General features: G+C 31.4%; 3 protein-coding genes across 3 annotated transcripts; 2 read left to right on the forward strand and 1 right to left on the reverse strand.

Annotated features, from left to right (window-relative positions):
• Positions 1-8,185: 8,185 nt before the first annotated feature.
• Positions 8,186-10,476, forward strand: LOC131628221 (uncharacterized). The gene is made up of 5 exons (XM_058899085.1): positions 8,186-8,257; positions 8,356-8,774; positions 8,943-9,109; positions 9,215-9,709; positions 9,827-10,476. Exons 1-5 carry the CDS (start codon positions 8,186-8,188, stop codon positions 10,474-10,476), a joined length of 1,803 nt encoding a protein of 600 aa, XP_058755068.1.
• A 2,384-nt stretch (positions 10,477-12,860) lies between these two features.
• LOC131628222 (uncharacterized) lies at positions 12,861-14,801 on the forward strand. Its single transcript, XM_058899086.1, has 3 exons — positions 12,861-13,164; positions 13,510-13,754; positions 13,851-14,801. The coding sequence occupies exons 1-3, from the start codon at positions 12,861-12,863 to the stop codon at positions 14,799-14,801; spliced, it is 1,500 nt and encodes a 499-aa protein (XP_058755069.1).
• Positions 14,802-15,553: 752 nt separating this feature from the next.
• On the reverse strand, positions 15,554-18,460 carry LOC131628209 (protein trichome birefringence-like 1). The gene is made up of 5 exons (XM_058899068.1): positions 17,329-18,460; positions 16,794-16,986; positions 16,510-16,703; positions 16,229-16,387; positions 15,554-16,101 (listed from the first exon to the last, which is right to left on the reverse strand). Exons 1-5 carry the CDS (start codon positions 18,108-18,110, stop codon positions 15,738-15,740), a joined length of 1,692 nt encoding a protein of 563 aa, XP_058755051.1. The 5' UTR covers positions 18,111-18,460; the 3' UTR covers positions 15,554-15,737.
• Between the last annotated feature and the right edge of the window lie 4,439 nt (positions 18,461-22,899).

Consider the following 22,899-nt stretch of genomic DNA (forward strand, 5'->3'; position numbering starts at 1 on the left):
TTTTGTCATCATCAAAAAGGGGGATATTGTTAGAACAAGATTTGTTCTGATCAATATTCTTGTTTTGATGATAACAATGTATATGAATTTTGTATAAGACAATGTGGTACTCTAATCCTTTGCATTTTCCATTTCAGGAAATATATAAAGAGTATGCACAATTCAGCGCTAAGAAGCACTGACTCAGAAGGTTCAGGATTGCAACATCAGAACATGCTCTCGCAAGAACATGGTCTATGAAGCATCAGAAGAACATGAGATCAGAAGCAGAAGCACTGAAGTTCTTATGGTATCACGCTTAAGCTCTTCAAAGTCAGAAGACAAGAAGATGCTCTGCACCAAGCTGAATGACTATGATTATTCAAACATTGTATTCACAAATCTGAGATCAGAAGTTGGTACTAGATGACAGGATATTAAGTCTAATCTCTGACTGACAAAAGGAACGTTAGAAGCTACAAAAGGCAAAGTCAGTAAAAGCAGGAAAAGCATGGCTTGAGGTAGTTGACAAAATAGTGAAAACATTAAATGCAAAGTTATACTATTCACGCAATGCATTAAATGCAATTCAACGGTCATCTTCTCAAACGCCTATAAATATGAAGTTCTGATCAGAAGCAGATACGAACAACTCTTGCAAAAATACTGAAACGCTGCAGAATTCAAATCTCACGAACTTCATCTTCAACCTCACAAACTATTGTAATATTTAGTGAGTGTTAAGCTTAGAACTTAAGAGAAATATCATAGTTGTGATTATAGCTTTCTAAGAAACAAATTCATACTCTTGTAAACATTAATTTTACATTGATTGTAAAAGGTTCCTAGAGTGATCAGTGAGATCAGTAGACTTTAGAAGACTTAGAAGTTTCTAAGTGGTGATTTCCTAGAGTGATCAAGTTGTGATCAGTATACTCTAGAAGACTTAGAGTGTTTCTAAGTGGATAACCATTGTAATCAAGATTGATTAGTGGATTAAATCCTCAGTTGAGGTAAATCACTCTAAGGGGGTGGACTGTAGTAGTTTCGTTAACAACGAAACAGGATAAAAATATTGTGTTCATTGTTTTTATCTTAAGAGTTTTTAAAGTCACACTTATTCAAACCCCCCCCCCCTTTCTAAGTGTTTTTCTATCCTTCAGTCGCCACCTTCCTTCACACACACACAGGGGCAGTCGCTCCTTCACAGTTCTTTTGTTTTCTTTCTTTTTCTTCTCAGTACTTCTTCGAGTCACCTTTTTCCTTCAAAATTACTCCTCAAGCTAACTCCCAGCAACAAGCAACAGAGCAACTACAATCTATTAAATTCATGATAGTCCAACAATTTTTAGAAACACAACAATTTCACAACACAATGGTAAACAAATGGGAACTCAGAGGTTCAGTACAAATTGGAAACATAATCAAACACACAACAATTTCACCAGTTTCAGATTATTCACCACCTCAACAGATACAATATTCAACAACTAATTCATCGACAATAATTAATTTTCAAGATCAACCACCACAATCAAACACAACCAGAAGCAATTTTAAAAACCCAATCCCACATACTATCCATCATATACCCTATTATAGAATTAGAACTCCACTCTTACCTTGGATTGGAGACCGCTCTATTCTACCGGTTGAACCTAGCTATTGCCTTAGCTTCCAACCTTTGCCTCTTCTCGCTTTTCCTCCTCTGCAACTTTCCACGGTCAAACTCTGGAAACCCTTTCTCTCTTCTCTTCTCCAAAACCCTTATTCCTCTTTTACTGATAATACCATATGGGCTTAATTTTCACACCTCACCTTTTCTACCACCAACCATTAAATAAGCCCATAATAATTCTTTCAACTATTCTCATAAATAATGGTCAATATTAATCAACCAATTAAATCAACTAACAACATGACAACTTAAATCAACATTTTCCAACAATTCACAACTTCGACAATTAATTCGAAAATATTTAATTAAATAATTAATTAAATACAGGGCATTACACCATAGGCCAGGTTCTAGCCTCTTAAGTTTATTGTAGGCCAGACTCAGACCTTCTAAAGCCTAGCCTAGCCTATTTCCACCCCTAACTGTGAATGAGAATAGAAATAAATAGAGGGGCAACTAAAGTCTGAAGTTTGAATCCAAAAGGTTTTTGGTGTATTTCCAAGGCGTTTTTGGTGTATTTCCAAGACAATATGCGTGCAAAAGTAAAAAATCAATACGTTGGAATATCAACTGAAAATGCTGCTACACGCTGCTTTAGGATTATTTTTGCGTATTGGGTAAACCATGTTCTTGCATTGGTAACAATGAAAAATTTTGAATTTATTTACACTATGAATTAGCCTGTCATTAATAATTATTATAGTAGATTTATTTTTTAATTAAGTAAATCTTTAATACGAAATGACATTTAGGAGTATATATTTGGGGTGTTAAATAAAATTAATTAGGGTAAGTAAATACTTTTGGTAGTAATTACTTTATTATATTAATTAATTAATAATAGTAATAATAATAATAATAATCTTATTAAATTATTTATAAATTTTATTAAAAATTATGAATAATTATCATATAGATTACGTCTAGAAATAATAATAGTATTGTAAATGTTAGGAAATAATAGGAAAAAAATTGAAGAATTTATTGGAATGACATGTCAACAATATTTAATTTCAAATTAATGAGCTTTAAGGAAAGCTTTCAATAGTCTATCTTATCTATAAAACTAGCGTGATACCCGTGCGTCCGCACGGGTACCCGTTGTGGCCGTGTTATTTTGTTCAATATATATATTATTCTAGAGGTAAATGTCATAAAACCAGATGTGTAAAATATAGAAATTTCTTTTTAATAGGTTGGGGCAAAGTTTGGGATATTTTCATGAATAAAAATTATTTTCCCGTTAATATTCAATATTTCGATCATTAACTTCATGTTCCCGTAAATATTTAATATGTTTATCAGTAATTCATGTTCTCGTTAATATTGAATATTTTATTCAGTAACTTCATGTTCATTCCCGTTAATGTTCCAAACTTGTTTCCGTTAATATTCAATATTTTTATCAGTAACTTCATGTTCCCGTTAATATTCTTTATTTTGATCAGTAACTCCGTGTTCCCGTTAATATTCATTATTTTGATCAATAACTTCGTGTTCCCGTTAATATTCCAAATTTGTTGCCGTTAATATTGAAAAAATTTATCAGTAACTTCATATTCCGTTTATATTTAAAACAATTATCACTAACTTCGTGTTCTTGTTAATATTCAATATTTTGTCAATAACTCCGTGTTCCCGTCAATATTTATTATGTTCTTGCTTATTTTGTTCAATATTATATTTTTTTAAAAGAAATTGTTGTAATTATTATTATGATACAATTTGTTCAGCAAAGATACATAATAAAATTAAAAATGAAATTGATAAAGAATAGAATAATGAAGTGTTATTTTATTAATATGCAATAAAAATTGGAAAGATCAATAAAGAATATACAATATCGATTGTCCAATGCAATATAAACTTAGTCACATTTACTTTCAACGTATTAACATTGCTTCCCATTAATATTTAATATTTTAATTGATAACTCCATGTTCCTGTTAATGTTCAATAGTTTGATCAATAACTTCATGTTTCCTTTAATATACAATATTTTTATCGATAACTTCATGTTTCTGCTAATATTTATATTTTGATCACTAACTTCATATTCCTGTTAATATTCAATATTTTTATCAGTAACTTCATGTTCTCGTTATTAGTAAATTCATGTTTTCGTTATTATTCAATATTTTGATCAGTAACTTCATGTTTCCGTTATTATTCTCATTATTTTTATAAGTAACGTTATGTTGTCCTTAATATTCAATGATTAATGATAATAAAATAATTAAAAATATTTCATATTATCATATAATTTTGATATTATTTAATTCATACATTATTTATGTATTTATTATAGATCACAATACTATACTTTATAATCATATCAAAAACTAAACGAAACAAAACAATACTATACTTTATACTCGTCACTAAACAACACTAATAAAAAAACATAAGGTAAGTTGTGTATGAGTTGAATAGTATTGTAGAGAAATAACTATTTACTAAAAATAAATATTTACTATAATTGTTTAAAATTAATTGAGTAATTTAATATTTTTGAAAATTGAAGATAATATTAATTCAATTTGTATATTTAGAAGATTAAAAATATATTTAATTCTATAATTTAATGTTATTAATTGATAAATGTTTCCTTAAAAAATTATGTCAATTATTTAATATGATTGATTAGAATTAATTATGTAAAACAACAATTGATTAAAATTAATATGATTGACTTTTCCTTTCCTCAAAATGAAATATTTATTAAAAATTATGAAGTATAACTTGATGACTTTTATACTTGATTTTCATTGCCAAAAAATTAAGTGGGGGTAAAAAGTAGGTGTTATGTCTAAAAAAGGGCGGGGAGAATCAAATAAATAAGTATTGATGATTCTTAATATATCATATTTATATAGTTTAAATAATATAATATAAATACATATTAAGAAATATAAAATAAAAATTAGAGTAATATTTATGATAATTAATTTAAATAATTGTAACTAATTTTTTTATAACTAATATGTTAATTTTTTATTTTATAACTAATATGGTTATTTTAAAAAAAAAATTAGAGTATATATAAATAAGCATTATATAGAAGTTGAAATGTTAGCTGAATAACAAAACACGTGCCTATAAGTTTTTTTTTGTATATAAATAATATCTGGATCACTATTTTTATAAAAACATTTGTTCCCCGTTTATAAAAATAACATTGTCTATATTTAGTTTGTTATATAAAATCATTTTTTATATAATGTTTTATAATTTATTTTTAATTGAATGTAACATTTAATATTTTTAAAATAGAAAAATGAAATATATCGTAAATATTAGAAAATATTAAAAAATAAAAAATTTATTAGCATGTAAAAATAAAAAAAAATAAAAAAGGAAACAAATCAAATGCATATTATATTATTGTTTCGTCGATTTTGTTGTCTAATAACACTATTACATTAACAAAATGCTAAATATAGACAAATTAATAGACCTATATGGATAATTATATTAAAAATAAATTATTTTTTAGTATAAAAATAAATCTTATAACTATTAAATAATACACATAAAAATTAAAATTTTATAATTAGTTGTTCATCAAAATATAACACATCATAGCAAGTTATTTGCAATCTTATCTCCATCCACTCGTAAAAATATGTTGTGTCTCCCCTTCATTGGTCCGTACAAGATTTCATTGTATCTTTGCTCTATCGGATATCCTCACCATGACAATTTTAATATTTTTATCGTATTTAGATAAGTAGTACATATTTATTAAATCATAATTCAATGACTTAGATTTCAATAGTAACATTTTTTTCATATTTAGATCAATAATAAACATTACATTCTATTTTTCTCTTATTTTAATCATTATTATATTTTTTTATTATATTTTTTCCTTAAGTTATTGTAATATATATTTACTTAATTTATAAATATTTATCCATTTTAGACTTTAATGTAGCAATAATAATTATTTTACAAATAGAATTCTCAACTGAACAGAAACAAAAAATTATATTTTATGTCTATCTTCTTTATAATTTAAATGACTTGAATAATAACATAAAAGCAATACCTCTTTTTCCGTTTATTTTTCTTATTTTCACTTTTCTTATTTTTGATTTGGATTTTGTAGAGAATATTTTTTATTTTATTTATTTAAATTCCAATATAATTTATTTAGGTTAAAAATTTTATAAATAAATATTTTGAAATTAATTAAATATATAGTTTCTTAATGATCAAATCGTGATTATGCTCTCTTTTTGATCTTTAACATATATAGAAAATAAAACAAATCAAAAAAACAAATCAAAATTCATTAGATATAATGGATTAAATTTTATTTATTCTTTTACTCTTAGTTTTTTTCTTCTTCTTTAAATTCTATTAAAAAAATATATCAACAAAAACTGAGACCCATAATCACCGCAATTCAAGAAGAACGGGAAGTACCGTTCAACAGTAAAGTTGAAAAGACGGATTTATAATTTCAGAAGAACCGTTCAACAGTAAAGTTGGAAAGATGAGACTTATAATTCCAGAATAACTGGAAGAACTGTTCAAAAGTAAAGTTGAAAAGACCAGATTTATAAAAGTGGAATCATTTCTAAGATAGAAAACCAACGGAACCGTTCAACAATAAGATCAAAACAACATAAAAAAATGAAAATGAAAGCTCATTAAAACCAAAACAGTAACAAACAAACCACCTGAAACACATACAATCATCACATTTATCACTGTATAATTTATCTATTCTCTTTTCAACCTATTACAAAAATTAATTGCACTCTCATTACAAAAATTAGTTGCACTCTGATTACAAAAATTGTACTTACATTTGTATTAACTTCTACTTCTTACGTACTCGTACTCTACAATTGTACTTACAAAAATGGCAGAAATCAAATAAAACTAATGATTTGAAAACACGGATGGCAGTTTTTCCCTTGTTCAGATGAGTTTTGATGAAAACCCTATCAAAGTACATAAATGTAAAAAATCAAACCAATATGTCCGTTGGTTTGTTCTGATGTTGCTTGATCTCATTTCACCCTCGTATCTAAATAACATAAGACCAAAATAATAGAATATAAGAAAAAAAACTCATCAAATCATCTCAAAATGCTCCCTCTTGTTCGAAACAACATTCCATTTGTGGTGCACTCGAACAGAAACTTTCCAAAGTTCTTTGCTATCGTTGATGTCATAGATTTTCGCCAATGGTCTCGCCATATCTTACGGCCAGTTAGCACAAGCAGCAAAGTAAAAATGGTCTGATACTACAGAAAAGTGGAAGCCACAAATGCTATAAATAACACAATCATTATGTATAATGTAGCAGTTACAAACTCTTCATTACATAACTGATGCAGAAGGTGAATGGACAGAAGAAGATAAAGTCCTCATTATGTTAATTATGTAACACATAATTATGCAGAATGGAAGATGCATGGACAGAACCACACAAATGCTAATTATGTTACACATTCATAGTGGAAGATGGAAGAACATAACTTCATAAATGAACAGTACACGTGGCGCATCCATAAGCAACATTTCCTACTCTCAGAATAAGTCACTTGGCAGCATGAGAGGAACTCTTCAAAAAGATAGAGTTTTCTTATATTATAGATTAGAAAAAGTTACAAAGTAAAATCAGAAGGGTAAACGAGTTTTTTCTAAATACTTTACATTTTATATATTTATAATATATAATAGATTTTAAAGATTAATAAATTAATATGACTATCCATGTCACTTGAATAGCCAAATTTAAAATTAAAAAAATCAAGATTTTATTATTTTGTTGGTACATTGCATCAAAAGCAAATACCGTCCATAGCCAGTACATAGACTTTATGAAACTATAAAATGATTCATGAACTAAAATTAACTAAAATTATTTGTAAAGGTTCCGGTATTTTTGAATTTAATTAGGTACCACTATTCTCAACTAATCAAACATAATAATTCAATGTCACATCATTTTTTTTAATCAAAGACGTGGTGTGTAGTGGCTGGAATTTCGATGAGCAAGCTGAAGTGGAAAGGAAAATATTTTCGTGTGCAGAGAATCTTGAGAAGTGGAGTACAAATATAAGGCATAACAAAAAGGGTGATTTAGAAAGGCATCTAATTACTATGGATATGTACAGAGGAGGCCAAGACACTTACTCCACGGATCGGTACCTGGCAGCGTTCCATGAGTATAATAAAGCATTGTTAAGTGAAGATCTGTATTGGAGACAGAGAGCTAAGATGCATTGGTTAAAAGATGGTGATATGAATACGAGATTCTTTCATCTTTCGGCGACTGCTCGAAAGAACGCTAGGAAAATTATAAGCTTAACCAATGATGGAGGCAGCGTTGTAAAGGATCAGCAGGGGCTAGGTGATGTTGCCAAGAAATATTTTGAGGATATATTCACGTGTAGCACCAGTAGTGAGTATGATCCTGTATTGCAAGGGATTTCGTAGAGGGTTTCGGTGGAAGATAACAGCAGACAGATTTCTCCCATTTCCAAAGCTGAACTGTATGCAGCTTTAATGGACATGCATCCTGATAAATCACCGGGGCCTGACGGTTTCAATCCGGGTTTTTACCAGCACTTTTGGGAGGTATGTGGAGATGATATTTTTAGGCAGCATCGGAGTGGCTAGAAAGAGGCTACTTTCCTGATTCTATCAATGACACGAATATATGTTTGATCCCGAAGTGTGGACAACCAATTAGAATGCAAGATTATCGTCCCATATCACTCTGTAACGTTATTTACAAAGTGGTTTCTAAAGCGTTGGCAAATAGAATGAAGCCTCTCTTGGAAAAGTGTGTATCGGAGGAGCAATCAACTTTTATGGAGGGCCATTCTATATTGCATAATGCCATGATTGCAACCGAAATTATCTACACCCTTAAGAGAAAGACGAAAGGAAGGAGAGCTCATATGTCCCTTAAGATAGATATAAGTAAAGCGTATGACATGGTGGACTGGGGTTTTCTTAGAGGTGTGATGTTGAAGATGGGTTTTGATGAGATATGGACACATTGGATCATGATGTGTGTTACTTCGGTTCACTATTTTGTACTGGTCAACTCGGACATAGTAGGACCTATTATGCCAGGAAGAGGACTCAGGCAAGGAGACCCACTGTCGCCTTACCTTTTTATTCTTATTTTTGAAGGACTTTCGACCCTCATTAAGGGGACCGTTGCTAAGGGGGATATCCATGGAAGCCAAATATGCAGAGGGGCACCTAGTGTGTCGCATCTGCTTTTTGCTGACGACTGTTTTTTGTTTTGCAGGGCCAATGTAGCGGAGATAACACAACTTACGGAGGTTCTTAAAACTTATGCTAAAGCAACTGGTCAGGAGATCAATTTGAATAAATCGGAGGTCTTCTTTAGCCGCAATCTCAGTCTGCCAGCACAGGAGGATCTATCCAAGGTTATGGGAGTTCGACATGTGTTAGGTATGGGGAAGTATTTGGGTTTACCCTATATGATTGGAAGGAGTAAAAAGGCTACTTTTGCGTTCATAAAATATTGAATTTGGGAAAGAATTAATTCTTGGAAAGGACGATCCTTGTCTAAAGCGGGGAAAGAAGTCATGATCAAATCGGTTCTCCAAGCTATACTGTCGTATGTGATGAGCATCTACATTCTTCCTGAAGCGGTGATTAGTGATATTGAGAAGAGGTTGAATGCGTTCTGGTGGTGTGGGGGTTCTAATCGGAATGGTATTCGATGGATGGCATGGGATAAGTTAGCTTGCTCAAAGAGGGAGGGAGGTCTCGGTTTCAGAGATTTTAGAGCCTTTAACATGGCTATGGTTGCTAAACAGGGTTGGTTTATCATGAATAATTCGCAAGCGTTAGTGTCAAGGTTCTCTAAAGCAAGGTACTTCCCTAAAACTACCTTCTTTGATGCTAATCTTGGTTATAATCCTAGCTTTGTTTGGAGAAGTATTTGGAAAGCAAGGGAGGTTCTAACTATTGGTTGCAGGTGGAGTATAGGTGATGGTAGTCATATAAAAGTGATGAATGAACCTTGGATTCGAGGAAGATCAGAAGGTTGTATGCAGGGGCCGCAACAGTAAGGTATTTATAATTTGGTTGTTAAAGACTTGCTGCTTCCTACCATTAAATAGTGGAATATGAGAGTGATTCGTGATTTGTTTGATTATGTAGGGGCGGAGGAAATCCTTATGGTTCCGCTATTGGAGGATGTTATTGAAGATAGATTGGTTTGGAAAGAAGAGCAGGATGGCCAGTATAGTGTTCGTTCAGGTTGCCGAGTGTGGAAGAGTAGAAAGAAGTACTATCATCCGGAGCGTCATAAGGATAATTGGCAAGGTTTGTGGTCTATTCTTGCACCACCCCGTGTGAAACATCTTATTTGGAAAATTTGTTCAGGATGTTTGCCTTCCCAAGTTCGTCTTATTCAACACCATGTTCCTTGCCCATCTACTTGCCGGTTTTGTGATGTTGCTGAAGAGGATGAATGGCACGTCTTCATTGGGTGTCTTGAAACTAATTCTTGTTGGAGGACAGCAGGTTTGTTCGATACTGTTGCACCCTTTATCACTAGTTCTAATAACATTAAATCGATTCTTTTGAATGTGTGTAGCGAGGTGGATAGGAAGGTGGCAGGTCGTATTGCGGTTATGATTGAAACCTTATGGCATAATAGAAATAATTTTATTTGGAATAATGAGAAGGAGGAGGCGTCTAGACTTGGTTGGTTAGCTTTCCACAGGTGGCAGGATTGGTATATGGCACAAAATAGTCCTGATAGCGAGGCTGCCCCCGCCCTTTGGGTTGGCTTAAGTGTAATGTAGATGCGGGGTACAATAGTAGTCATCGAACCACAAATAGAGGTTGGTGTGTCCGAGATAATTTGGGGAATTTTATCCAGGCCGGAGTTGCTTGGGATGTTGGTTACTTATCTGTTGATGAAGCAGAGGCGTTGGCGCTGAAAGAAGCTATCCATGGAACCTAAACACATCATCTTGATCATGTCGTTTTCGAGAGCGATTCGCAAAAAGTGGTGCAGGCTATCCATTCCAATATTATCGGTGGCTCATAGTTTAATTTTATTATTCGATCTATTCAACTTTTATTACTTAATTTCCCAAACTTTGAGGTAGAGTTTGTTAAGCGTCAAGCGAATATGGTTGCTCATTGTTTAACAAAGGCGGTCAATTCCTGGTCTCAACATAGTTACGTTAATTGTATACCTCCTTGTATTGAATCCATTTTATTGAATGAAAGAAGTTAGTTTTGCTTTGGTCAAAAAAAAAATTCAGATTTTAAGATAATTTAAACTAAAGATACTGATATCCAATTTATATTCATGAATACCAAAGAATTTTCAAAATTATTTATAATTGAACTTTTCAATTTTTTAATTTGTGAAAAATATTTAATTAGTTTCCTTAATAAACGAGTTTTTGAACTCTTAAATTATTTATAATTAGATTATTTCTTAACTTTTGATTATTTGAATTAGACTTATGGGTAGAGGTGGCAAAACAGGTCCGACCGATCTGTTGGGTATACCCGTTTTGCCCGCACTTTAGTGCGGGGCAGACTAAGGTTTTAGACCCTCACCCTTTAATGTGATCGCTCCGTTCCATTTTTTATGTGGGCTTTTGCGGACACGTAAATTTACATAAATTTTGACATTTTTAGGCTTAAAAGGTGTAGTGCCTGCGGGCTTAACCCGCTACACCCTCACTTTTTTGCGGTACAGGATATGATTTTAGGCCCGCACCCTTAACTATGTCCGCTCCGTTTTTTTCGGGCTTTTGTGGGGCGGGCCTAAATGGGGCGGACATGCCCGTTTGCCACTCCTACCTTAGGGTGCGTTTGATTTGTAACAGAAAAACATATGACAGCACAAAACAGTACAAAAAAAAAGTTCGCATTATATTGTGTTTGATAATTTATGTACTGGACAACTTTTTTTAATCTATTTTATTTGATAAGTTTATATATTTAATACAATAATATAATTTTTTATATGATATTTATTATTGATTTATAAAATATGATATTTTAATAGTTTTTTTGATAATTTGTGTTTGAGACAAAAAGTTGTTTCATGATTTGTTAAAAGACAAAAATCCATATTTTTGTCCAGTCTCTTGAGACATGTTTTGTCCAGTCCTCTGATTAATTTATCCATCAAAAATTGTCATATCAAGTCTCTCATTTTTCAGCAAATCAAACAATTAATTTGAGTCCCTAATTTAAGTGACTAAGACCACCTCCAGCGGTGGATTTTCGCTTTGGTTTGCCAGCGTGGACATTTGCTTTTCCACTGTAGCCATTCAAAACCATTGCCAGCGTGGTCATCATGCTATAATAATGCAACGGTTCTTTTAATATTATAATGTCATAATATTAAAAAGAGCCGTTCAACAACGGCTATTTTTTTTTTAAGTTATTTTTTTTTTATAAATTTAGTTTTTTGAAAAAAATTACTAACACAAATTTTACCAACACTTTTATTTTCTCTTCAATTTCAAATTTCTCTCTCACAATTTCATCATTTTAACTCAAAATTTCATTTTTTTTACTTCAAATTACAATTGTTTAGGTCAAATGGATCCTAATCATTTTCATTATCAACAAGCTATGTTCAATTTCATGCAAAATTATCAAAATCCTAATCCTCAAAATTCTCAAATTCCACCGATGTCACCATTTTCTACTCAAGTTCCACCATTTTCTACTCACGTTCCATCATTTATTACTCAAGTTTCACCATTTCCTACTCAAGTTCCACCATTTTCTACTCAAGTTCCACCATTTTCTACTCAAGTTGGCATTGAAAAAGAAGAAAGGGTTGTTGTTAAAAAAAAATCTCGAGAGCACTTTACAAGGGATGAGGATATACTACTTATCCAACCATGGCTCAATGTTTCAAAGGATCCAATTGTGGGAGTTGATCAAAAGGCTGAGAGTTTTTGGGTAAGAGTCGCTGTCAATTATAACGAGTGTCGTGGGCAATCGCGGGAAAAGTTAAAGGGATAATTAAAGTGTCGATGGCATCGAATAAATAGCTTGGTTCAAAAATTTGTTGGGTGTTACAAACAAGCTGTTAATGGAAAGAAAAGTGGGACATCGGAGAACGATATCATGGCCTCTGCAAATGCATTTTTTGCTCAGGATCAAGGTACAACATTCAATCTTGAGTACGCATGGCGATTGTTAAAAGATGAACCTAAATGGATGGGAGAATCGATTGGAAGTTTACCTCATCCATTTAGGTTCATCTTCAAGTTATGAGTTTACCTCATCATCACCAATGGAGCGTCCAATGGGACAAAAAGCAACAAAAAGGAAGGGTAAGGCAAAGGAAATTCCAAATGCAACGCAAGATGCAAGGAATAAAAGATTAGTGTCAATGGAAAGACTAGCGCAAAGTAAGGAGGACGAGATAGAATTAAAGGTAGTGCAACTAATGATGAAAGACACTTCTACTATGAGCGATAGTCAACGAGATATTCATGAAAAATATTGTAATAAGATTAAAAAAAATATGGAATGTAGTTAGTATCACTTATGTAAAATGGTCATTAGTACCACTTTAATTTATCAACACCTATGTAACATGGTCATTAGTACCACTTTAATTTATCAACACCTATGTAACATGGTCATTAGTACCACTTTAATTTATAATAAATATTATGTCATTCAAACTAGCCGTTATTCAAACTAGCCGTTATTCAAACTAGCCGTTATTCAAACTAGCCGTTATTCAAACTAGCCGTTATTCAAACCATTATATACACTACCACTTATGTCATTGTTTTCTCATTCTCATCTTATTCTTCTCTCATTATTTACTAAAATGGATTCAGACGATTCAGATAATTACGATCAAGAATTTTGGGAGTTGGTTGAAGAAGAATTTATGGACGACAGTGATGAAGAACAAGAGGTTCAAAATGAACATCAATCTGGAAGTTCCTCTAGGCCAAAGAGAAGAACAACGATAGACCGAGGTCGTGAAGAAGGGCATAATCGATTGTTCAATGACTACTTCTCAGAAAATCCAGTATACACAGATGTTCAATTCCGAAGAAGGTTCAGAATGCATAGGCATGTATTTCTTCGAATTGTATATGCCCTTGGAAATCATGATGAATATTTCTAAATGAGGGTTGATGCAACTAGTAAAATGGGTCTTTCACCATTGTAGAAATGTACATCTGTTATTCGTATGTTGGCGTATGGATCTGCTGCTGACATTGTAGACGGATATGTTCGAATCGGTGAAAGCACTTCAATTGAGTGCTTACAAAGATTCGTTCAGGGCGTGAATGTTGTATTTGGGGCTGAGTATTTGAGAAAGCCTAACAACACTGATGTTGAACATCTTTTACAAATGGGAGAGTCACGTGGCTTTCCAGGTATATTGGGTTCCATTGATTGTATGCATTGGGAATGGAAAAATTGTCCTGTTGCATGGAAAGGACAGTTTTGTCGAGGTGATCATGGTAAGCCCACAATCATGCTTGAAGCAGTGGCATCACAAGACTTATGGATTTGGCATGCTTTTTTTGGTATTGCAGGTTCAAACAATGACATTAATGTGCTAAACCAATCCAACGTGTTTAACGATATTTTGGAAAGACATGCTCTCAATGTGCAATATACAATCAATGGGACACCATATAACATGGGGTATTATTTAGTAGATGGTATATATCCCGAGTGGGCTACATTTGTCAAGACCATTTCAATGCCACAGGGAGAAAAGAAAAATTTATTTGCTCAACATCAAGAATCAGCTAGAAAAGATGTGGAGCGGGCATTTGGAGTGCTTCAATCTCGATTTGCAATTATACGTGGCCCAACACGTGCCTGGCACATGGACACCCTCAAGCATACCATATATGCATGCATAATATTACACAACATGATTGTTGAAGACGAACGACATACATATGGAGGTAATTTTGATTACTCTTATGATAATGTGGATGACAACAACTCAACAACCGAAACATTTAGCGGTCCTCATCTGAATCTTGCAACAAGACTACAAAGAAGAGCAAGTATTCGAGAAAAACAAGTTCATCGTCAACTTCAAGGAGATTTAGTCGAGTATATTTGGGAACGTTTTGGACATGTAGATGATGAAATTTAAGTTTAATTTATTATGTGATGTTATTTATTTTTATTATTTTTAATTATATGTCATGTATTTGAGATTAATATTAATTATCATTTTAAATTATAAGTTTAATTTGAATTTTATTTATTTTATATCAATTTTAATTTAAATAATTAAAATTATTATTTTAATTGCTATAAAATTTAATATGAATAAAATATTAATAAGAAAAGTAAAATTGTGGGACCCAATATGGATTCTTAAGAGTTACATCATTGGAGCGAAAAATTAGTTGAGTTGTTTCAAGCTGACGTAGCTTAATAGGTCCCACAAGGAACCCAAAAATGGGTTCACCATTGGAGATGCTCTAATTGAATTTATTTTAACTATAATTGGGATCTAATTTATAAACTTTAGTTTGAAAATCTAATCACAAATTACTAACAAAATTAAGAATCAAATTACAAACTGTTTAAGTTGATAATCTGATTTAAAAATCTCAAAAAATAATTCACGGACATAAAGAGTAAATAAAACAAAAACAAAAAAGAAATGATACTTTTTCAAGAAAAGGACAAATGATTGTTCAAAGAAGAAAAGGACAAATGCATACAAGAGTTGCATTTGTCAAAGACTCCATGTGATGCTGAAGAGAAGTTCCATATCATTTCGAATTCTTAATAGATTAACATTGACTTATAGTAGATAAATTTATTGTTGATAATAGATGGTTTATAGCAAATAAATTAGCAGATTAAATTTTTAGTGTTTGATAAGATTAATAGTTAAATTAACTTAAAAATACTCCTTCTATGAATATCATTAACTATTTTAGACATTTACAAAATTTGGAAAAAAAAATTTCTGTATAGTTTGTTTATTTCCGTATCCTGAAATTTGGAAGGGACAAAAAATATGGTAAATGTGGCCTTAGACTTTTGTAGTTTGTATATTGTTTCTTCTCTTCTGTTAATGCCGATTTTGATTATGATTCTGATTCTGATCTGGATACTGTTTCATTAGAAGCTCGGCGTAGAGAATCTCATTCCATGTGTCAGGAACACCAGGCAGACACCAATGGCTGCAATCTTGATACATCAACGGCGATTTTCTTTCGTCCGATGATAGGTTTTGCTTTCTGTATATAGAAGGATGACCATCTTTTCGAAAATCTGTCATTTTCGTGACGTTTAAGTACGTGACTCGAGTCTTCATATTCTTTAGTACCTTTTCCAAAACTCTCATCTTAGGAGGGTATTGTCTCAAGTAATTTTCATTTTTGATTGGCGCGATTTCACTGTCGCATTGTCCACCTGAATTCCATTGCCCGCCACTACAATATGACAGAATCAGAAAAGATGCGTATGTGTTAGCATTCTTGATACATTGTCTCTATGATCATGGTTATCAAATTGAGATTCAAATCACGAACCAAAAGACCTTTTTTCGAATCTTCTTACCTAAAATGCGAAGACGAATAGCCTCTAAAGAAAACCATAGACTTGGTTGCATTTATGTTGGCATCAACCCATCTGCTCCAAGTTGTTATTGCCTTTCGAAATGCCTCCAAAACATTCAATTCATTATACACATGACTACCTTCTTGGTAATAGTCCTTACTGAAAAAAATATCAATATGTTTACCCTTAAATCGTACTGCAATATTAGAATACAAAATCAGAATAACCAAGTGATTAATAAATAAGCTTTAGAAAAGATCGAATCGATCATGTTTATTTACCCTTTAGAAGTTTTATCATGAGTCCACCAATGGCCAGTGTTGAAGATGATTATATCTGCATCTTTATATTGATCAGATGATTTACCAACCAAATCGAGCCGAAGCGTTTCCTTTTTCGTTCCATTCTTGATGAGATATTCCCACTCTTGAACTAAGAAGGGCGATACGAAAAGCTCGATTGAGAAGTTGTAATCCTACTACCAGACAAAGGAATCAATACTAAACATTGATACATCATGAATATGAAATTTCACAAAACAAAAAAGGAAAAAATTGAAACTTACTTTGAATATGAATGAATAAGAGGTTTCTCCTTTAAAATGGACTCTTCCATTTGCTTCAAAAACTTTACTTTTGTCTTTCACAGAGTTTCTGAGAATGCAAATAAGTGACTCCCACATGTTTCTATTGATGGAATCACCAACAAAAACAAGTCTCTTGCCTCTCAACAAATCCAACATTTTGTGTCCATCCAACCTATTAGCAATTTTGCACAAATATTAATGACAGTGTAAAAATCATTTGCATTTTGTTGCATATCTACAAATTGGATTCCTAAGAAACATTCACAAAGCAATTTGAACATCATCGAAATTAATCTCAAACATGAAGTCCACAAAAACACCTACACCTCCGAAAACTGCGTTTACGTGTGAAGGTGTCTAATGTCGGTGTCAGAAACCGATGTCTGACACACGTGATTAGCAGATAAATTTATTCATTCTTTCACATTATTATCGGTTTCAACATGTCAATGTCGGTGTCGTACTTCATAGAACAAAACAAATTAATTGCAGAATTTGAGCAAAAGTCTCTAACCTTGGGAGACTACATCCTTTAGGTTTCCACTTGAATTTCTGAAAATCTTGATCAGGTCTTCCATTGCTGATACAATTAAACTGTTGATCAATCAAGTTGCAAGAACCAGGTTGATAGAGAGGATAAGAGTCATTATCCTTAACCCATTTACCATCAAAAAAATCACACTTTCTTAAAGACTTCATCATATGAATCTCTTGTTCCCTATTTGCAGTTTGATTAATCATCTTCTGAGGTTTAGCTTCATCAGAAACATGAGAAGTGTTATTGGTAGATCTAGAAGTGTTGCTAAAAGGGGAAGATGGCAATGAAGAAGTGGTTGTTGTGTTGTGGTAAAAGAATGAGAAAATGGAAGAAGATGATGATGAAGTTTTGGTTGTGAAAAAGTTGGTGAACCAAGGAGAAGAAGGATTTGGAGAAGGAGAAAAGGCTAAGAAAAGAGTGAGAGAAAGAAAAGCAAGCATGAAAGCATAAGCAAAAGCAATGGTTTTTGTGGTTTTGAAGATGGAAAAGAGGGTTTTGATGTCTGAGTTAGGAACATGTTTGGTGGATTCAGCCATTGAAGATGTTTGAGACAGAAAAAGAAACAATGAAGTTAAGACAGGTTTGTGTGAAAATGTTGTGTCGGTTTTCTTGGTTGAGTGGAAAAAGATGATTGACTGTTGGTGTGAATATGGATTATATGATATTCGATTTATAGATTGATTAGGATTTGATTGATTTAGAATAATGATGACTAATGAGAGTTTGACATGTTTTGTTTTCTGTTGAGCATCAAACATTTGAAATTGTTATTGTATGACACTGTTGGCTCCAAAGTCTTGTATAAGTGTAAGTGTGTAACAATTGAAATGATTATTGTATTGAAAATTGACCTAACACTGTTAATCTGTTCTTTATAATAATCCTAAGTTTTATCATATGGTCGTTTGGAAACACGTTTATCCCACTTATACATGTGTTTGGGAAAATTCCCGGTAATTTGCTGAAAAATGGGTCTGTTTGGAACACTTTTGGATTTTAGTTCTTAAAATTTGTTTTTCAAATTTATTTTAAATAATTGTTTTACAAAAGGGAATTAACAAAAGAAATTGTTTGATAAACTAATTTTTAAAAATTGTTTTAGAAATTAGTTAGAGACCCGTGTTGTCGCACGGGTCTCTGACTAATTTCTAAAAATATGAAATAAAGAAATTTGACCAAATTGGATTTATAAAATGGAAATTAATCATTTAAAAATTTATTTTACTAATAAGATATTAGTAATATGTAAATAAGGTTCTAATTAAAATAATGATAAAAAAATAGGTTTTAAGTTAAAATAATAGACATTTGAAAATAAAAATTTTATTTTTAAATAAATGCAATAATTTGAAAGTGACCTGTGGAATAAAAAATTAATTGTTTGAATAATTATTTAGTATTATTCAATATGATAAAGTGAAAATTGTAAAAGTCACTGTACCATTGCAATAGCTTTATTATATTCCTTCATAAAGGACTGTCCAACATGGATAAATGGTTGTCCAAACAAACTGCATTTAATGTTGATTTGACAATAGAAATGATAAACTACAAACATCCATAGTCGTGTCAACTTAGATTTCTAATCTGTAGCAGGAAAGAAGAGTTGTTAACCATAAATCCAGTTCCCAATATTAAGCATGTTATTTAATTGTCTCGATAATAGCATGTTATCTATAACCTAAAGCAGCTAAATATTGTTTAAATGATCAAAGCTATTGATAAATGTTACATCTTAAAAGGAGGTAATAATGATGTAGTACCTTTATTTTATAATTTACCTGTTTGATTTTTCAATTGGCCATTACTTGATAGCATTCCTCAACCTGAAGAATAAGGCATTTTATTTTAATTCTAAGAAGAATAAAATTCAAAACCAAAAATCAAAAGCATGACTGCTATAAACATATGCATATGCATATAAAAATACTAAGTAGTACATTTTCTCAATAGTAGAGACAAGTAATGTGTTTGAAACAGACATCATATAAGTCGCAAATGCCACTTCGTATTTGAATTTGAAACACTTGCAATAGATATCATATAAGTCCCAAATGCGAATGCGTATTTGAATTTGAAACATGTTGAAGAAATGTTAGATGAATTAATATATTTTGTATGTTAATGTTAAGGCAGTGATCCTCATGCAAAATGTTACATTATTAATCATATATTATAAAATATTAATTGTGAACTAAAAATATAATATTACTAACATATAATATATTTTGAATTATATATACTAACATATAATATATTTTTTACATTTTATGTTAATCATATAATATTAATATATATTTTAAATTATATATTTTATAAAATGTTAATCGTGAACTAAAAATATATATGCTTTTGATATGTTACAAGACATTATTATCCATAGAACCAACAAAATGAAAATAAACATTGGTGTAAATTGTAAGCCCATTATTGTTCTTTCAATGAATAGGCCCAACTCCATTAAATAGAAACTCAAACCCTAAGACCATCTTCAATGGTGTAACCCATTTTTGAGTTTTTATGGGTCCCACCAGCTATATCATCTCAAAATAATTTATTTAATTTTTATTTTATTGGTGTAATTCTAATGGGTCCCACAACTTTAGCTCATAAATTAATTTGATTGGGTACCACAATTTTTTACTAGTTGCATTGCAATGCAACTCTACTATGACATGGCAAATTGTTTCAATATTTAATTAATATATTGATGTCCACTTGGAGAACTCAAAGAAAAATACTACCATTGGAGATGCTCTAACAGGGAAGTTCTTCCTAGCCGCCACACTCATCATCTTCTCTTCATCCACTGATAACTCTCTTTATTTTTTTTTGTCTTGAAGGACACAATCACTCTTGCTATATTTCTTCCTTTTCTTTTCTCTTTACATTCATATCTATGCAAATGAATTTTAATTTTTTGCTAAATACAATTACTCCTCTCTCTCCTCTTTGACAGACTCTTTCTTCTTCTTTATCTAACTTTCATTATTTTTGACAGACTCTTTGCTAAATACCATATCTTTCTTAGAAAAGAAACAAATTACAGTCAAAGTCACACATCTTTTCTTCCATTTTTTTGTTTGAGCGGTTATCAGACATCAATGGATCAAATTCAACAACTTAAGAAAAAGACCATTAGTATTCCTGCAAATATTTGATTCTACATAACAAAAAGAGAAAAAAGACCATTAGTAAACCTGCAAAATGAAGAAAGGTTAGGATTTTTCTGAAGAATATTTTAGGAATACGCTATTTGATTCTACATAATCAACAAAAGCCTTCATAAAACAGTTGTTAGGACAAAACTAATGAAAACGATAAAGCTGTCAGAGTTTGACTAAAACATTCAAAAACCTTAGCTTGCTTCTGTTGAAAAGCCTAATGAAAAGACTAATCAAAAGCCTCAACTTTGACAAATCAAAATTTATACAAAGTGTTTGAATCTGGTTGAAAAGCCAAAGATTTAAATTATTGAGCAGAGTGTTTGAAAGTAGTGAAAGTAGATTTCTACAAAGTGGTATGAAGCAACAAAACAACAACTTTAATAAATTTAACAAAACCCAGGTCGGGAAGTTGAAAGGGTGCAGCCCGAAAAACATGAAAAGCATAAAATGTCTACAAAGTTGTATCAAGCAAAAAAACAACAACTTTAATAACATTAACATAAGGCAGGCCGGGAAGTTGAAAGATTACATCAGAAAAAATATTAAAATCAGAAGATGTTTCAAGCATAAAACTACAACTTTAACAAAATTGGTGGTGGAAGATGAAAGTATAACAGCAAGTTACCTGGTTGTCGGATGAAAATTGTTGTGTTGAGAAGATGTCTGGAATAGAAAGAGTTCATAAAGGGAGAGAAAGAGTATGGGAGAGAGACTGTTACACGTTTGGCCTCTTAGATATGTGTTTCATGTATTGGAATGTGTAAGGGTAATGTGGAGAAATTTATTTTGGTCCAATAAGAGTTAAACAGGTGTCATGTGCATAGAGCTAAGTGTTGTATTTGATGGGTGAATTTGTTAATTACGTAAATATCCAAATTCAAGTGCAAATTTATTTGGATGAAAGGGTATTTTAGAGAGTTTGGTCAATTGATTAGTAAATGATAGATAGTTGAGTTGATGTGAAAATGAAAAAAATTGTTATATAGTTTCAATACTATTTTTAAAAAGAGAATAAAAAACTACTTTAAAAACTATTTGGTTATTTAATTTTTAAAATCTATTTTATTATATTAAATTTTACAAATTAAAGAACACCAATTGATATTTGTTTACATACAAATAATTATTTTTAATTAATAATTAAACATTTTTTATTATGTATAAATGTTGTTCTGGTCTGAGACGAGCAGGCCCAATAGCAAGCGAGCATGATTCAGGGTCAAGCCCAATCGAGGACGCGCTCTCCAGTGACCGTTGGAGCTTCAGCCCCACGTGCTCCACGAAGAGCACGTGGTCACCCAGTAGCGGGAAATCCAGTCAACCTCCTCTGCGAACTCTACGGGCGGTTGAACCAGGACGTGAGTCACTTACGACGTGGCATCCTGGCAATTTCCCTCCGCGCTAGGGGATATAAATATCCTCTTTCATTAGAGGGTCATGTAACTCACACTCTCACCTAAGCTATGTACTTGCTCTCCTTTGCTCTCTTTTTCACTCTGTCATCGGAGTACCTTACAGGTACAACCTCCTATTCACTCGAAGTCCAGCAGTTAAAGGTCATCGACGATCCAATTTGATCCGATACGATTAAATGTAAATACATTCTAGTCACTATTTTTTTAACATATGATCTAAGCATATATGTCAAGTATAATTGAGTGTCGATGAAACAAATGTGATTTAGTTTAATTTAAGACATTAATTATTATGATTTAGTTTAATTTAAGAGATTAATTATTATTCACGATCGGTGTAATAAATTTTACAATAGCAATTCATCACTATCATTCATTTATAGACAATTAAAATTGAAGTTAAATTTCTTTCAACATTCAAGTGTAACATTCTTTTACACTGTTAATATATTTTAATTAAATTTTTAATTTAATATTAATTTATATTATTAATGAGATGTTATTTAGTTATAAGAGATTGACACGAAATTTCAAACGAAAAAATTTAAATCAATTTGATAATATTGGTAAAATAGTTATCAATACTATTTTTTTTATAAATAATAATTTTCTCTTTTTCAATTTTTTAAAAAAAATATAAACTATATTAAATATGGTTGAAAACTTTAATTATTTGTAGTAGTGGTTTAACCTCGAATTTTTACACTTCAGAACTTATCTTAAAATGTGGATAACTCCAAAAAAAAATCTTTTGGTAATTGTTGATTGTCGTTGTCTTCCGAAGAACAATGTCTCTACAACGACAACAAAGTTTTCAACGAAGATTAGAGCTACTATAAACTTGCAAATCATTACTTTGAATACTTTTGCTTTTCGTTGACGATGATGAAAGACACCCAGAATTTATGATTATGGAACCAAAATATTCGATTTAGGTTTCGTTTTAGAGATCTTTTTCCCACTTT

This window comes from Vicia villosa, unplaced genomic scaffold (genome assembly GCF_029867415.1).
Source record: "Vicia villosa cultivar HV-30 ecotype Madison, WI unplaced genomic scaffold, Vvil1.0 ctg.000434F_1_1, whole genome shotgun sequence".
In the NCBI taxonomy this organism is placed as follows: Eukaryota; Viridiplantae; Streptophyta; class Magnoliopsida; order Fabales; family Fabaceae; genus Vicia; species Vicia villosa.